This window comes from Dasypus novemcinctus, chromosome 16 (genome assembly GCF_030445035.2).
Source record: "Dasypus novemcinctus isolate mDasNov1 chromosome 16, mDasNov1.1.hap2, whole genome shotgun sequence".
Lineage (NCBI taxonomy): Eukaryota > Metazoa > Chordata > Mammalia > Cingulata > Dasypodidae > Dasypus > Dasypus novemcinctus.
Genome location: NC_080688.1, coordinates 73,290,537 through 73,309,794, shown reverse-complemented (window position 1 = coordinate 73,309,794; position 19,258 = coordinate 73,290,537). Strand labels below are relative to the sequence as shown.

General features: G+C 33.2%; 1 protein-coding gene across 18 annotated transcripts in view; it reads right to left on the bottom strand.

The window, feature by feature from the left end:
* Window positions 1-19,258, bottom strand: part of WDR7 (WD repeat domain 7) — a 439,870-nt gene that overhangs the window by 339,151 nt on the left and 81,461 nt on the right. For all 18 annotated transcript variants that reach the window (XM_058277785.2, XM_071208567.1, XM_071208570.1 and 15 more), the window contains 5 exons: window positions 18,740-18,885; window positions 18,273-18,375; window positions 15,968-16,109; window positions 15,500-15,748; window positions 14,527-14,747 (listed from right to left, as the gene is read on the bottom strand). In XM_058277785.2, the coding sequence (XP_058133768.1) occupies window positions 14,527-14,747; window positions 15,500-15,748; window positions 15,968-16,109; window positions 18,273-18,375; window positions 18,740-18,885 (861 nt within the window). The remainder of the gene's footprint in view (window positions 1-14,526; window positions 14,748-15,499; window positions 15,749-15,967; window positions 16,110-18,272; window positions 18,376-18,739; window positions 18,886-19,258) is intronic.

Sequence of the window (19,258 nt, the reverse complement as noted above, 5' to 3'; positions counted from 1 at the left end):
CATATAATATATTCCCTTTTAACACACATATTTTACCTAAGTGTGTTTTTAATCATTTTGGTCCTCTTTCAGTCATATAGTGCAATAATGATGAAAACTTACAAATGATATATTCTACTCACACATACAAAAAGTTTGGTCCAAAATAAAAATGATTTATTATCCTTGTGAATGATTGTAAGCATTTGAACGGTTAACTCTAGCTTTACTGTAATATGCAACAGTCTGGAAATAGCCAAAATAATCAAGAATGAAAAAAAAATCAATATTACTAAGCCCAAGAAAGCACAGTTATTAGAGGTAATTAACTCATAAGAAAAGATGGCTCTTTGCTTTTTAAATATAGATTAAAATAAACCTAATTTTTCTTCTTTCAAGAAAATGCTAGTCCAACTTGTATGAAGAAAACTGGCCTAGAGTGGAAATGGCCCAGTACAGTAAAACCTCATTAATTTTGATTTCACTAATTAATTCTAAGTTGATGATTACCTTTGCAGCTGGTGTGAAAACAAAGTAATGGTATAAATAAAGCAAATGTCGAGACAATTTAAATGTGAAAGGAGAAAAGACCATTTTCAAGCACCACTTTGGTATTACTTTTAATTCAAACAATGAACTGAGTAATGATAAACAATTTTCAGCTATTAAATGAAAGCACTTAAAAATTTTGCTAAAGCCCAATTAATTGTGGTTTCCTGTTATGTGTCCTCATAAGTAAAGAAGCATTTCTTAAAAATATATTTTATGACTCATTTTCCCCTGATTTAGACACCTTCCCCACAAGAGTTGAGTTAGTTGACTTTTATTATTATTAAATTTCAGATATCTGTTATTGAACACCTACTTTACCTACACTGACTAATTCTATCTTTCACTTCAGCCTAGAAAAGTCACCCAAACATGATCTACCAACAACAACATTATAAAAAGAGAATGTATAAAGCATTTGAACTGGATAAAAAATAATAACAAGAATAAGAACCTTATATCTTTAAACTTACTTGAAAAACATTTGTTATTCACTTTCATTTTTTATCACAAACCCATTCATTATTCCCAACATATGTATATTTATAAGTTACATATCTGTTGCTTTGTGCTAAAATATCATGTACATTGTAAAACAGGCACAAAAAAACAAACTTTTAAAGGATCACTGAAAGATTAAATAAATGGTAAATAAAAACATTTTCCTAAATGTCCCACTGTTAATAACTTGATGTCAGCATTAGCCAGTACCTCAAGGAACAATGTATGTCCTTAGGAAAGGTTAACTGTTAATGATAATAGATGTAAATACATATTTTATATAATTTTGACTTTTTGGGGGACTGACCTCCTGCCAGACTAATGCAATGATCAGTTTGAACTTCATAATGTGACTAATGAAGAGCTATTTATTTTTCATTAGAAATATCTTCCATCAGTATTTTCTCACCTGTTCTGTTATGATTAGGTGAGTTAAAAACTATACAGGGGGCAGCGGACTTGGCCCAGTGGTTAGGACATCCGTCTACCACATGGGAGGTCCGCGGTTCAAACCTTGGGCCTCCTTGACCCATGTGGAGCTGGCCAACGCACAGTGCTGATGCACGCAAGGAGTGCCCTGCCACGCAGGGGGGGTGCTCACATAAGGGGAGCACCGCGCAAGGAGTGTGCCCCGTAAGGAGAGCTGCCCAGCGCGAAAGAAAGTCCGGCCTGCCCAGGGGTGGTGCCGCATAAACAGAGAGCTGATGTAGCAAGATGATGCAACAAAAAGAGACACAGATTCCTGGGCTGCTGCCAAGAATAGAAGCAGACACAGAAGAACACACAGTGAATGGACACAGAGAGCAGACAACCTGGGGCAGGGGGAGAAGGGAGGAAGGGGAGAGAAATTTTTTAAAAAGGCATTTGCATGTTATATTGTACAATTTTTTATGTTTTGTTATTTTTTAAGCTGGTGCTCGACCACTGAGCCACATCAGCTCTCCTGAGTTGGTTTTTAGGTTTCTTTTGCTTGTTGTTTGTTTGTTTTGCTTTTTAGGAGGCACCAGAACTGAACCCGGGACTTCCCATGAGGAAAGCAAGTGCTCAACCGCTTGAGCCACATCCTCTCCCCAAATGCATTTGAATTGTGTACACCCAGCGGGAGCAACACTTCTTGAGATGGCATGCATCCTCTTCCCCCAGTGGATATATGCCCATCTGATACATGATAAAAGTGAGGCCACTAGTGTCCCTCCAACTATTAAAGGTTCATAAAGCTTGATTTCTTAAGATTAAAAAAAAAGTTAATAAAAGTTCTATCTTGCATATTCCATTTTAGTAACCACTGCTATCAACTGTGTTGAAGAGTATAAAACAAAAATTCTATTTAAAAAATTTAAAATTTTAAAAAATTGTATTGCCATGGACAAAACCTATAGAACATGGATCCAGCATCCAATTAACTTAGTCAACATTTTATAGGTGAAATTTATTCAAATTCATGTTCCAAACACTGTTTTAATTCTACCCTAGAGGCCCTATGCACCAATGACATCAAAAACCTAAATTAAAAGCAAAGGCTCAAAGTTTTAGTAATGGAAGGTGGTGAGGGTCCTGAATATTGGAATATTATCAATCTCATTGAATGGTATGCTTGGCAGTGGTTGAGATGAGAACATTTATGATGTATATATGCTCCCACAATTAAAAATAAAGACCAACTAAAGAGATGATAACAATTAAATGCAATACATGATTCTGGATGGGATCTAAGAAGGGAGGGGAAAAGGCTCAGAGGAATATTACCAGAACATTTGAAAATTGGGGTATAGACTGTAAGCTTTATATCAATGTTAAACTTCTTGAACTTGATAAATGCACATAAATGATTACAAAAGTCAAAAGCGAATATCCTTGTACTTAGGAAATGTAGATGGCAATAATAAGGGTTCAAGGAACATGATGTATACAGCCCACACTCAAGTGTTCAGAAAAAGAACTGACAGGCAGACATACAGATGAACTGATACACAGATGGATAAAGAATGATAAAGGAAATGTGGCAAATAGTAAAACAGGTGGACCTGGGGGATAGGAGTATAATGGAGTACTCTGTATGGGTTTGTATTATTATTGTGACTGTCCTGTAAATTTGGAAGTATTTCAAAATAAAAAAGCTTAAACGTTAAAACAAAAGCAAATGCTAATAATAAGCAGAATATCTAGCAAGTGAAGACTATTTTTCAATGAAAAAATTAAGAAACTGGGAAAAGAAGATGGGGAAAATATAGGACCAAAACAAATATATGCCAAGGCTATTTCTTATTTAGCAAAGAATTCTGATCCTAAACCAAAGAAAGTCTCATTGAATTTGCCAGTAAATAATCCTCACAGTACATTAGTGCTGAACAGCAGAATGCCACAAGCTATCACAGAATCTGATAGAGGCAGAATATACCACCTAGGTCATCCAGTCTGACCTTACACATTTTACACGACTTCATTTTAAACCATTCCCAGAAACCTCTTATGTAACCTGTTCCGAAGCATCTGCCATGAATTACAGAAATTAGAGGCAGCTAGTTTATGCCATCTATTAGCTCTCCAGGGAGATGAATCCACTTTCTAACAATTCCCAATGTAAATAATATATTTTTAAATTTACACTTTTGCTAATTTGTTTTCAAAATGAAATTACTCTTTCAGAGCTATCTCTTATTTTCCCAAAAGAATTTTTCTCTTTGTCTGAATATTTTCCAAATAAATGAATGCTCTATTATCTCTCCTTTTTAAATATGCCCATCATTAGACCAGCAATAAATGACCAGCGTCTTTCTCTCATAAATCAATCTCACTATTCTCTTAATCATTATTTCTTGTACTTCCCAGAACTCTTTCTATGGAACGTAAATGTGCAGTTAAGATGCATCATTTATCACTTTTAAATATTCCACCTGAAAGGGGAAAAAAAAAGCTTATGATGTTAATTTCCTTTCCACACTTTCACAAAACTAGAACCAAGGAAAAACCATTTTCATAAATCTGCAGTTCATCCTTCTTTAAAAAAGGAAGTAGAGTGCCATTTATTTAATACCTATTTTTAGAAAATAAGGACATGTGGTCCAGCCAAACTGACTAACCATATAACTGGATGGTTATGTTATATATGAATAAGAATTTCATTGACCAGTTTTCTTTTATTTCTTTCCTTTCTTTCCATTCTTTCCTATCTCCCTTCCTTCCTTCATTTCCTATATTTCCTACATTTCCTTCATTTCCTTCATTCATTAAACACAAAGATAACATCAAAGAAATAGTGGGCTAATAAAAACTCCATCTTTCTTCAAATGCCTCCTTATTAGCAAAATAGCAAATAATTATGAAGGATCTAATATAAGATTAAGAAAACATTGCCTATCAGAGAAAAAAAAACTATTTAATAAATAACACTGAGATAATTTGTTAAATTAGGGAAGGACAGATAATTTTTATCCTTTCCTCACCCCACACACCTAAAAAAATTTCAGATAAAGTATTAAATGTTTGCTTTTGATCTGTAGGTTAATAAATTCAAAAGTAAATAATAAACTAGAAAAAAATGACAACAAAAACCATATAAGATTAATATTTCAATTAAGAGCCCACTTGTCCTCAATCTATTTAACCTGATCATATCTATATCCCTACAAGGAATACCTTTGGAATAACTTTTTTATTCCTTTCCTTACGGAAACAAATGAATTAATAGATAATCTCTTCACTGTTCTAACTGGAGATATGGAAAGGATCTGTTTCCTTCCTAAAAGTAAATTAAAACATATATGCCAAAAGTACTTTTTTGTTTAGAAAGGATGCTGGCTGGCTTTTTCAGTCTATATCAAAGACACTTAATGTACAGTGTCCACAATCAGGCAAGAACGCTGGGCCTACACCATAATGTATGCCCTAAGAAAAGCAACACAGAGGGTCACACTTCCCCTTTGACCACCAGGGGTCATGCATGCAAAGGCTCAGCAAGGGCAAAGTCTTCTGGACATACCCAACTGTCCAGAAGAAATGACTCGGTTTGGGAGTCTCGTGCCTCTCAGAGAGTTGAAAACTCCAATTTTCAGGCAGTGAGCAGGAAAAACACAATATTTGGGACTACAACTTCTAGGGAAAAAGGGGACAGTAAAACCCTTCTATCCATTTGCTGCCTCTTGTTATCCTGAAACTTGTCTCATTCAATAAAGAGAAGCAGTTAGACTGCAGAGAAAGGGGAATCCTTTCTAATTTGGGCAGGTTCTAAAAGCACAAGGTCATAGTTGGGAAAAAAGAAAATGAAAACATAAGTAGTTCCTAACAGGAACAATGTATATCTATAATAAAAATCATTCTAATACTGGAAATTAACTAACATACTGCCCAGATTTCAACCTTTTTCATCCAAATGAGAATGTAGATAACTGAAAAGAGAAGTAACAATAATGATGAACTCCTAACATAGGCCAGGCATTTCTTCCAAACTTTAAATCAACATTTCACAGAAAGCATTGTCAGGTTCAGAGATGACAAGTAACATCCCAAGATGAAGATACAAATCCAAGTCTGCTTGGTTTTAAAGACCCTGTTCTTCACCCTAAGGTGACTAACCAGTGGTTCCATTCTTTTAGGATCCATATGCGTAGAAAAAAGAGAATTTTCTCCTACTCCTTTTCAAAGTCTTCACTAATGTCAAAGAAAAACCATTAATTATCACTCCAAAAAAAAGTCATCATATAAGAACTGGCACTTTAGTCTTTTATCAAAGCTTTCTTTAGAAGAATGTGCCTTGAATATTTTACCTTTTGGTACAGTTTCATATTCTATTATCTTTTTTTTCTTCTAAACATCCCTCCTAAGATGAAACACAGTACCCTCATAATCACATAAAGCTTGCTTGCAGCACATATAAAACCATTACTCTGCTCTCTTGGTTATAATTTTCATAGTAATATATAACAGTATATATGTCAAATTCCTGCTAATGTTGGCCTAGATCCAAATGTTTTTTATAAACAGATCTAGTAGATACTAGTCAGTGTAGCTTACCAAGTGCTCCAGATGACTCCACGTAACTTATACCATACCAAGTACACATACAAACAGAGGTTGTTCAGGTACCAGGTATGATTTTATACAGCTCACAAAACTAATGCATCCAATTACCAAAGACTTTACCTTTCTTAAAAATCTTCAAGAAACACCCAAGGATGGCCTACTAAGAGCCCCTCCTCTGAAACGCCTGAAGGTCCTGAATTTACCCCCATCATAATATTTATCACCCTGCTCTATAATTACCTGTTTCCAATATTTGCTCAATAAATGACAAACTAAAGATATGTTGTACCTGTGTCTCCTCAGAAACCCAAACATTTTTCCCTAACAATTTCTCCATTTTAAAATAAACTTTTACTCATTCTGAAATTGTCTTATGATCAAGTCACTAAAAAAAATAAAACAGCCTTTTCTTTATGTTATACTTTCTCTTCAGGCCAAAACAAAAAGTATTAATCAATTTAATAAACTACTTTATTCCTCGAAGTTTAGCACCCAATCACTTAAGACCATTACTAAAAATAAATGTTCCAATGGATTCTTCTTATACCAAGGATATGAGGATATGACTTAATTCCTAAAAGGATCTTTCCAAAATATAAGAATTTGCAAATTTCCAAAGTGTTTCATATAATATCAGCATAGGCAGTATAAGTATACAACTTTCTCATTACCCCTCACTAATAGTTTATTGGAATATCACTGATCCTTTTCAGCTTCCTGCATAAGAGACAGGATGCACTATAATATTTGAATACATAGATAATATTCAAGACAAGGAAAATTACATTTTATCTTGAATTTAATAGCAATATGATAGAAAAATTTGGAAAAACATGAAATTATAAAGAATGCATGACCAACATAGTGTTGGTATACAATACATTTGTGGTTTCAAAATGAGTGCTATCCTTACATACACTCTATATACACAGTTTACTTACAGACCTAGAAAATTAGCAAGACTTAAAAGATTATAAACAAGATGGGGTAAAGTGGTGGCTATATAAACTTATTCCTCATCTTTTGAAGGACAATTTGGCAATACCTATTCAAAACTTAATAGACCTTTTTACAACACAGTAACTCCATGTTTAAGAATTTATCCTAAGAAATCATGCAGGGTATGCAAAAAGATTTAGCTATAATAATTTTCAACCCACTGTTCATAAAAGGAGAAAATTAATTTTTAAAAAGCAATATTCTAAAATTTCTGATAAAATTAAAATTATAGAATATCATTACATGATATTAAGTACAGAGACACAGAAAGATGACATGATCCTTAGAAAATACCTATGTGTCCCAAAACTATGTATTATTTAATTTTAAAAATTAAAATCAGTTTCAAAAAGATAGTGCTGAATGCATATGAAAATGGTCTCAAAATCTAAGAGAATTAAGAGTTAAGGGGGAAAAAGTATGTTGCAGAATATTATGTACATCATTCATTTTTTAAAGTTAGTTCTGCTACTCACTTTAGCTTAATTGGTATTACTAGAGTTTACTCTGCTTGGCTTCAGAGACTATGCTATAAACGTAGACATTACTTTTTAAAGGTAACATTCAAATTAAATCAATAATAAAAATCAGATTAAAAAGCATGAGGTAGCAGCTAATTTAGGTGAAAGCTTTAGGTAATTTTTGGAATAAAATTATAATATATTAAAAAGAAAACCTAATTTGTTCATTGCTCTTACAAGTTCTGAACACTAGGTACACAAGCACACGTATGTCATATATACCATTAATATTATCATAGCTCTCTGTCTCTAGGAGCTAGGAATCCAATCCTGTTAAATGAAGGCACAAACACCAATATACAGGTTAGGTACCTCACATTCCATTTTTCACAAACCCATGCTGCCCCCTTCTGGATATTTTTTGGGGAACACTGATGGGATTATGTGACAATAAAAGTTTGGTAAAATGCAATAAATGAAAATTAATCATTTATTTAATATATTCAAGAACTCAGCCTTTATGCTCACACTCAGAAACAGTATTGCTACTAAATAATTTATTGTAAAACATTTCCAAAATTCTGTTTTCAACGAAGTCCAAGCAACAGCAAAACAGTTCTTATCAGAGCTGTTCAATCACCTACGCCATACAAAGTAGAAATATTAAGTATTTATTTTATATAAATAAAACACTGTACTTAAAAAAGTCATTTTTTGGTTGTTTCCACATGCATTCTCCTCCCTTCCCAAAGCAAAACAGTTTCCAAATCTAGAATTTCTTTTTCCAGTTCAACTTTAAAACCTTTACTACCTATACATGTATCCAAAAATACATAGTATGGTTTATATATTTTTAAATGTAAATAAATGGCATCATACTGTATTACACACCCTTACACATATGTACATACACACTTCCCATGTCCCATCGCAGGATGTTCTTCAAAATACAGTTAACCAGCATAATTGAAAATCAACTGAGAAAATGTGGATAGCTGCATGCAATGCTATCGCTACTACCCTAAGAGTAAGAAATATTCTAATGGGCCATTAGTGTTTTGTGGTTTTGGTTTTGTTTCTTTTTTTAAATTTTCTGAATTGCCACCCATCAAAGGAAATTGAGAGGTGATTATTAATGAGTAGAGTTTGTTATTTTTTTGGTCTTTTTTCTGTTTTTACTATTATTATTAGTGAAGCAATGAAAATGTACTAATAATGATTGAAATGATGAATGCACAATTATGTGATTATAACAAATACCACTGATTGTACATATCAGATGAACTGTATGCTTTATGAATATGTAGCAATAAAATTGATTTAAAACTTTAAAACAACAACAAGGGAAGCAGATTTGGCTCAACTGATAGAGTGTCCATCTACCATATGGGAAGTCTAGGGTTCAAACCCAGGGCCTCCTGGCCCGTTTGGTGAGCTGGCCCACATGCAGTGCTGATGCGCACAAGGAGTGCCATGCCACACAGTGGTGTCCCCTGCATGGGGGAACCCCAGGCAGAAGAAGTGCACCCGCAAGGAGAGCTGCCCTGTGCGAAAAAAAAAAAAGCAGCCTGCCCAGGGGTGGCGCCACACACATGGAGCGCTGATGCAGCAAGATGACACAACAAAAAGAGACACAGATTCCCGGTGCCACTGACAAGAATACAAGGGCACAGAGAAGAACTCACAGCGAATGGACACAAGAGGGCAGATAACGGGGACAGGGGGGAAGGGATAGAAATAAAATAAATATTTAAAAAAATAAAATAAAACAACAAAAAAAACACTACAGTATTTTTTCTACAGTGTAGAAAACACTACAGTATAGAAAATCTCTGAAAGGATGTACAAAATAATGATTCCTGGATGAAGAGATCCAGGAAGCTAAAGAATAGGAAGGACAGGAGACTTATTTCTTCATGATTAATTTTAGTACCTGTTAGTTTTATACAATGGATATATATTACCTATTTATAAAGTGTTTTTAAACACTACAGTAAATAATATTTTAAGTGCAGAGGAAAATTTAATAAGCCAGTTAAAATTTTAGCAAACCTGCTTAAAAAAAGATTTTTTTGAAGTCTTCTATATGACCTTGAGGACAAAAGGATAAATATTGTATGATCTCACTGCTATGAAATATTCAGAATAAGCATATTCATAGTGAGAAACTATACTGTATTTCAGTAATATTAACCATCTATGAAGATGTTGTCTTAAAAAATTAAAACTCCTATTAATAAAAGATTAAAGAAATAGTTTATTAAAAATAGAGTAGCACTGCTGAATATGGCACTTAAATAATGTTAATCAATAGTGAGTATTTTAGGTAAAAAGACACTAAAAATATCATTAAAATGGAGGAAAGGATGATAACGAAGCACCCAGACCCTGGAAAATAAGTATGTCTCATTTGTCTACTTAGTCATGTAAATGGTTGTAAAAGAGTGCACAGAGGAAATCATCAGAACATGTCTGCAGCTGCAGTATCTACTCCACCTAGCTGACAAGACTTCAGGTTTTCTTCATTGTCTACTTATGCTAGGTATGAACTATTTTGCTCAGCACTTTTTTTCTGTTTGGGGAAACAGAAAGTGACATAAAGTAAGAATTGAAAAATATCAAACCTACATATTCTTAATCATAATTTAAATAACTTTTTTAGCACAACTAACACTTTTGTGTTTTAGGATATTCTTTGTTTTTTATTAATTAATAAGACCCTTTCACCTTTAAGCACATTTGCTGATATACTTAAAACTACCAGCCAAATGAACAAGTTATTAAAAAGGCAGTCTTTACTTCTTAAATTATTACGTAGCTAAAAGCAAGTATTTTTATCTTAATCAGTACTTCTGAATGTCAACTGAAAACAAAAAACCTCTATAGTCCAGATTATAATAGCCCTCTCCTAGCCTATTAAGGAGTGCATTCACTATTTAGTTGCATATATGTCTAAGTGCTTTTTTACTCATAAAAATTATGTTCAAAATCATTTTATTATGTTAAAGACAATCTGATAATCTGGACACTCCTCTTGGTCATACTACACCAGTGTCCAGCCTGTGGTAGGTGCTTCACAATTGTTCAGTGGTATTGCTTGAGCACTTCCATCTCTTGGTATCAGACCCAAGAAGAAACAGACAGTAGTAAATAGGTTTGAACTGTAAAACCCCTTACCACGGGACAGTAAGACACTGAAATGTCTTCCTGAGGCTTCAGAAACCCAAGATGGAGCCCCAGGAAAAGCTGAGCTTGGAGGCAAGGGGTTATAATAATTAACTCCTCTCTAAATCCCTTCAAGCCCTTAGGGACTGCTGCTTACCAGAAACTTCGCTTTTAGTCATGATCTCCAGGGAACATGGGGGAATAATAACCACCACCAAAATGACTGGTGATAGATAACGAAACTCAGAGAGATAAAGAAATTTTACTGAAAGGTCACCCAGCTGGTAAGTGGCTATAACAGTCTGATACTACTTATGAATTCAGAAATAGATACTGGATTATGTTTGCAAACTGGTCTGTTCCTTTGGGCATATTAGATTGTATTAGATTCAGAGGGTTCACTTTTAGTTGATTAAATTATCATTAAGGCTTTGATTCAGCCACATCAATAGGACTCGCAGAGAAAATGATGTGGCAGAGAAGAAATCTGGTTGTTTTGATGCTGGAGCCCTGGGAAGAACACACACAGAGAAGGAGAATACAGAAGTAGATACGCAGGAAGAGAGAGTGCTCCACAGACACTGCCCCAGGAAGACAGGTGAGCCTGGTGGTCTATAGCAGACCTTGTGGAGAGAACAGAGCAGCTGAGTCCGGAAAGAAATGAGCCCTGGGGAGAAAGACGACCTTATGCCTGCTTACAGCTGAGAGAGGAAAAAGCAGGGTCCACAGAACCTTAAGAGGAAGGGGAAGGTCAAACCCTCACAGACATCTTGCTTCAACACATGCAACAGAGTTTGGTGACAAAGTAGCTTTAAGCTGGACTCTTGAGGGCCTTGTAACTGTAAGCTTCCAACCCAAACAAACAGCTTATATAAAAGCCAACAGACTTCTGGTACTTTGCATCAGGACCCCTTCGGCTGACTAATACAGTGACCAAGCCAGACTGACCCCAGGGGCCCTCAGCTCTGAAGCCTGCATCTTTCTTAATCACAAAGCAAACTGCCTCCATTTATTTACCCATTTCAGTGATAAACATATAAATGCATGAGAAGCAGTCAGCTAATTTAAAACTGAATTACTTCCTGGATATGACACCAAAAGGGCAAACAACAACAACAAAAATAGGTAATCTGACTTCATCAAAATGAAAAAGCTTTGTTCATCAAAAGAAATTATCGAAAAAAGTGAAAACCTGTATAATGGGAGATAAAAAATCTGTAGAATGGGAGAAAATATTTCCAAATCATATATCTGATAAGGGTCTTGTATCCAGAATATAACACCAACACTTACAACCCATACAGATAAATGACCTAGTTAAAAAGTGGGCAAAGGATGTAAACTGACAGTTCTTCAAGGAAGATATACAAATAGCAAGAGAGTACATGAAAAGACTTCAACACTATTAATCATTAGAAAAATGCAAATCAAGATCACAATGGGATCCCACTTCACACCCAATAGGATGGCTATTATTTAAAGCAAATAGAAAAAGAAAATAAGTCTTGATGAGGATGTGGAGAAACTGGAACCCTCATGCATTGCTGGTAGGAACTTAAAACAGTACAGCCACACTGGAAAAATCTGGCAGTTTCTCAAAAAGTAAAAAAGAGAATTACTACATGACCCAGCAATTCCACTCCTATATATATATCCAAAGACCCAAACAGATGCTTGTACACCAATGTTCATAGCAGCATTACTCATTGTAGCCAAAAGATAGAAACAACTCAAGTTTCTATCAACAGATGAAAGGATTAACAAAATGTGGTATATACATACAGTGGAATAATAGTCAGCCATAAAAAGGAATGACGTTCTCATACATGCTTTAACATAGATGAACCTTGAAAACGACATGCTAAAAGAAGCCAGTCACAAAAGAACAAATATTGAATTATTTCATTTATATTAGGTATCTAGATTAGGCAAACTCATGGAGACAAAAGAAGAACAAAGATTGTTGGGCTGAGAGAAAAAGAAAGAAAGGGCAGTTATTACTTAATGGCTACACTGGGTGACGAAAAAGTTTTGATAATGGATGGTGTTGATGGCAGCACAGTGTTACAAATATAATTATCACTAAATTGCACATTTAAAATGGTTAAAATGGTAAATTTCATGGTTGTATGGTATATATGTATATACCACAATAAAAATAAATAAATTTAGAAAAACTAGGTGCCTTAATACCCTCTAAAAAAAAGCACTTGAAAGTTTTTTTAACAAAGAAACCAGGAAACACATACAAACCTATAAGCTAAAGAATTTATATATTAACACAATTCAGAGCACACAATTTTATGTAAACCATTCCAAACAAACTTTCATTTTATCACATCTATAATTTTTTTAAAAACAATCTCTTACTCTACTATTTTAAAGTGGTTTATTCTTATAAAAACAAAAGCTAGAAAATCAGAAATGGTTGTTCTAAACTAATAAAATAATCTAAACAATCCATTTCAGCATCAATTAAGTATTTTGCCAAATGCGTATTCCAAGATAAAAAATCACATTTCGCTATAGGGCATAACTGTTGTAAAATTAGTTTTACAGAGCAGTTATAACAGTGCTGTAAATTATGAGAACAATTACAATATCTATTCACCAAACATAACGTAAAAATTGGTCATTTAAATAAATACACATAAATTTTTCACAATGATTCAGATAAGAAAGAACCAAATCAGAAAGAAAGGAAAAGAATGTAAAAGAAGAAAGAGAATGATTAAGAACCTGATTTTGCAGCTTTGGTTGTTCTGGTATTAGGACTTCTTATGACGCCACCAATATCAAATCAAATGAAATCTAGCCCTGGCAGGACATGATTGATAAAATACATCAAAAGAAAGACTAAGTAAGCAGAAAAGCCAAGAAAAATTTCTTGGAGTTTGAATGACTCTTCTGTTTAGTCCATCAGGTATATCAGCTAAAACTGTTTTCAATTTCAGTAAGCCCCGAACTGGTGACACTGACTTGATTATAGTAAGAATATACTATATGCATGCTTGTGCATGTGACTGAGTGTTGGGGGGGGGGGTGATTATGTACACGGAAGGAGCTATCACATGAACAAGTTTATGATTAAAAAACAGTAAAAAAAATTATGGGACTATTAATTATTAGTCTTGTACTATTGATGAACTGTGGTTAACGGTACAAATATGAGAATGCTCATTCAGATCATTAATACTTGGTGTTAATAACAGGATGGTTTGTAGGAAAAATACATCAAGATAGCAGTAATATTGTGACAATGTTCTTTTATTATTTATAATCAATGTGTCACAATAATATAAAAAAATTTCATTAAATATATATCTATATGTCTATATATTTATGGTAGTTACATGCCCCAGTGGATAATCAGGAAATACTGGTGGGAAATATGCAAGCCTGTTGAACATAGCAGGCTTGCCATAATTTATTAGACACAATATTGTTTAGATTTTTTTATTTCCCAGATTTCTTTTGATTTTCTGTTTATAGGTTGAATAAAGTTTTTCCTTGTGCAAGTTGGTTTATATTTTCTATTTGAACTTTGAAATAAAGAAAAATTATCTTTAAAAAATAGAAATTTCATTCAATAAACATTCTAAACTGCTACTATATTTCAGGGAAAAGCACTGCTATTTAGGAGCTAATGAAAATTTTAAAAATCTCTGACTTCCATTTTTATATGCCCAATACTAAATTACCACAATTTTACTGCTTAAATATATATTACTATTAATTTTTGTCTTAAATTGAAAGGGTTTTGTTAATTCTTCTGTCATTTTTTTTTTAAGTTACTCTAGATTACATGCCTTATTGTACCATAACTTGGCTCTACCATAATCAAACAACTTACACTGCAGTTCTCAGGTGGAACTAGGAGTTGAGTAATCTCACCACCATGCACACAGAAGATATGTTTCATTTCTCCAGAAAATATGTCCCAAATTATGACAGAAAAATCCACACCTCCCGATATCAGATATCTTTGATCATAACGTGCTGAAATCTGATGAGGATATAGCAAACATGTGACTTTGTTCCGATGACCACGGAGGGTTCTGTGAGGTGGCCAACCTGTGAATGAGGTTTTGGTTTTAAAATGGGAAAAATAAAGTCTTGCATAGTTTCAACAAGTAAGAATAAACATGAGTTGTCAAAATAGGTATAAATTTTATCATAGAAAAGATTTCTATCTTCTAGAGCTGCTCTGTCCAATACGCTGCTAGCCACATGAGACTTTTGAGGGTTTGAAAGGTGGTTTGCCTGGATTGAGATATACAGTAAATATAAAATATTCAAGAGATTTCAAAGACAGTAGGAAAAAAATAAGGCAAAATATCTCATAAGTAGCTTTATATTGATTACAAGTCAAAGTGACAATAGCTTTGCTATATTAGGTAAAATAAAATATAATATTAAAATTAATTTCATCCATTTCATTTTACTTATAATATGGCTATTTGAAAATTAAAATTACACATATGATTCACATTATATTTCTACCAGGGAGCACTGTTCTAGAAGATTATCAGTATTACTGATAATTATTTAGTAAACCATACAGGTAACAAATAAATGGAGCTATTTGCAAATATCAAAGAGATAAAATTGAAGATTTCTTTAATTAAAGTCATTATATAGTATTTTAATAATGAACTTTTTTATTCCAATAATAGCCATTGAGTATTTTATTATCTGAACCTTATATTCTACCAACTCTGTATCACACTAACAACTAATACTGTCATACTGCAATTGTTAAACAAAGAATGAGGGTATTTTCAAATATCATGGCTACAAAGTTCTCAAAACACTTTAAACATTACCTCTTCTGAGCATGTGTTCCCCTTGCAGCAGTTGCACTATGGCCGTCTGGGTGGCAGGTACAATAATTATGCTTCCATCTTCACGGCCACAAACAAGTCGTCCATGTGCTGGTATGTACACACTTGCAGTTACTTTAAGAGGTTCACGACTATTAGGAATTACACTCAGCTGATCTATAATTCCAGCTGGACAAGGATTCAGTTTATCAAATGCCTCTTGCAAACTAATAGAAATTGTCATTTCCAGCTCTGTGTTTTTGTATAAAAGAAAAACATTTGTACATGTTAAAAAAAAATTAAAACATTAAATATGCTTACAGTTGATTTAGTATTATATCAAATGATAACTGTCATAAAATATAATCCTAAGAAAAAAGTGATATATATGTATATTATGAATATTATTCAGTTGTTAACCTTTAAGATGTTAAAAGAATTAAGAAATTGTTACCCGTGATTTACTACTACCTTTTTCATCTTCCTGTTTATCAAGTGTGTCTGATATGTTCCAAATATTCAATCGTCCAGAAGAATCACCCTGAATTAACAGTTTATGGACATATTCCCTACATCCATAGAAGAACCGAGTAACAGGAGGACAAATTAGCAACTGCCAAAAAAAAAAAACCTTTGTTCATGTATCTTTAGTTATATATATATATTTTTTGAATCTTTTTTAAAAAGTTATTCTTTTTTTTAAAAAGATACATAGATCACACAAAATGTTACACTAAAAAATATAAGAGGTTCCCATATACCCCACTACCCTCACATCAACAACTTCTTTCATTAGTGTGGTACATTCATTGCATTTGATGACTACATATTGAAGCACTGCTACACAGCATGGATTATAGTTTACATTGCAGTTTACACTCTCTCCCAGTCTATTCAATGGATTATGGCAGGATATATAATGTCCTGCATCTGTCCCTGCAATATCATTCAGGACAACTCTAAGTCCCAAAAATATTTCACACATTAACAATATGTTTTCAAATAAAGATATTAATTGCTTTGCCTTACTACAGAGTAAAAATGTGGCTATGAGTATTCAATAGGATTATTAACGTAACTTTGTAGCATTAATGCACGTCAACTAATACTCAAATCCAGTATACCACAAGCATTCAAGGAAACAGAAACTACATTTATAGTCTTTCTCAAGAATTATCCTCTGTTTCTTTTTTATAAAAACTGATCACTCAACAGAGCAGTGCAATTTATTCAATCATCTGTTATTAGTAATGAATATGAAAATACACTACTCTACCCAAAAGAAAAATCTTCACTTAAAAGGTCAAAAGGAGAAAACTCTCTAATCCTAGTTTTTTGCCCATTCTTGATTAGTCACTGAAAATAACAGCAAAATTAATTTATGAAGTTGGTGCAAATATGGGACGCCATTTTTTTAAATTAGTACATTTTTCATCTATCAGCATAACATTTTAAGCTCTGAAAGTCTCCTGTATACTTTCATTTTGAAAATTAATATTATTTTCAGCTTAAGATCTCATGCCTTCAGTGAGATTTCTTATTCATTATATTGAATAATGAAAATATTGAATAATTCAAAAATACATGAACATTAATGCATGGAAGGAATCTCATCCAGTCATAATAAACAGATGTCAGTTTTGACAATTATAGTTAACAAAAAATCTAATTACTGCATTTGGGACTAGCTGTTTCCTAAAATCATTAGCCCAAAGAAATTATATATTAAGCATAACCAATTATTTGACTTAATATTTGAAAATTACTAAAAATTAATACAATATTTAACAAGGAGAAGCTACAGCAACTGCAATAACCAATGTTCCAACATGAGTATCACACCACAAAACACATAAATCTTAATTTAAAATGTATAGTGGGCTGATAGCTAAAGAAACATGATATATATGCCTAAATCATTATCCCTTAGTTAAACTGGAAGTGACTATCAGTAAGTCGACATTTAAGAGAGTAAAGAACAAATTACAGAAGATCTTAATTGTGTGTGTGTATACACACACACACACACACACATTGTATAGTCAAAATATTTCTGGCAAAATAATTCCTTTCCCCTCCCTAACCCGCTACATGAAGATGAGACAAAATTTTCAAAATCATCAGGTTGAGAAACCAAGAATTCCTCTATTACTACACTTTACTTCTAAACCCAAAGATTCTTTTTTACTGTTCAAAGAATACAGTGTTGAAAACCCAGCACTAAGTACTGCTGCATTTCAACATTATTAAATGGACATTAATATGTTTTTAGAAATCATAATGAACTTCTGTTTTTACAGGAGAAAATATTTCTTTTATTCTTAATTTGAAGTATCTAATGATTTAAATCTCTATGATTTTTGGAAGCTACTACAATGCCTACATAAAGTAATAAACTAACATCAGCCAACATTATTACATCCTTTATCTTTGACCTTCTGAAATTATGTCTGTCACTGTTGTTATAGTGTAAAATAAACTTATTCCTTCAATATGAATTTTACTAAAAAGTCAATTCCAATGTGTAGTCAGCATAAGATCACTTGTATTCTTAGACAAGGGTAAGTGCTATATCACAGGCATATTACATACTTAAAAAGTACAAATTTACAAATTGTGCTTATAGTTGACCATGTCAAAATGTTTTATAAAACGTAACACAGTGCCTTGAATTGTGCTGAATCTTTCAAATGCTTACTACCAAAAGACACCAATATAGTTATGGATAAACTTTCAATGTAACTATCAATTAGAAATAATACCTGAAAAATTTTACCTCTTTATCTGTTCGATCCACGAGGCTATGTTGTACAGGAGGGATTAAATTTTCAACTGCTTTCCCCACATCACTACGGAATGAATCACTAGCTGGAAGGCAACTGAAAATGGGAAAATTACAACATTTAATCAAAACACTGAAATTAAATGCTTCATCATATTATTCCACATGAGAAGATTTTTTTTTACAATGGACAAAATGGATTTTTAATTACAGTAAATTTAATGTAGGCATGAAACTAAATAATTGATGTTATGAAAATACTTTACTTCAAATAAAAATTCACCTAAATTTTGTAATTAGAAATCAAACCAGAATTACAAGTCTAACTTAAGATGTTCTGAAGTGTTTTACCTAAATTAAATATTTAAATTACCATTCACATTTTCATACTTTCTGGTCACACCCCAAAGTCTGAATCTTCTACTTTCAATTAAAGCCCTAGCTTATTATTTATTGAATACCTGGCAGGTAGTTTGTAAATATAACTTTGCCCATTTTCAGTCCAAATGATTACTTTATCTGCTGATACAAAGTCACCTCCAGTCCATGTCTGTCCATTTTCACTAGGACCTGAACACAATAGGGAATAGTCTCCAGCATCAAATACCTACAATGAATAAGAAATTCACAATCTAGTCCATGTTGTAATTTAAGTAAGACACAGCGACAGTGACATTTCAACTAAAAGAAAAAACAATATACAGGAAAAAAGTTCCTTTTAACAAACTCAGCCCTTTAGAGTTCACTGCCTCAGATAAAGACATTTTGTCAGTGAGCCATGAGGCAGTTACCTTTAATAGGAACATGAGTAGGCCCCCAGCTGTGTACAACCTTCCAGCACCAGGCAGCAATGCTCCCTGCACATGAATGGGAATCCACAGTCCTTCTCACCTACAGGGAGGAACGCTCCATCGAAGATGGTAAGTAACAGGGAGTCAATTTCAAGAATGCATGATGATGACTCCTGTTTTATTTCTATA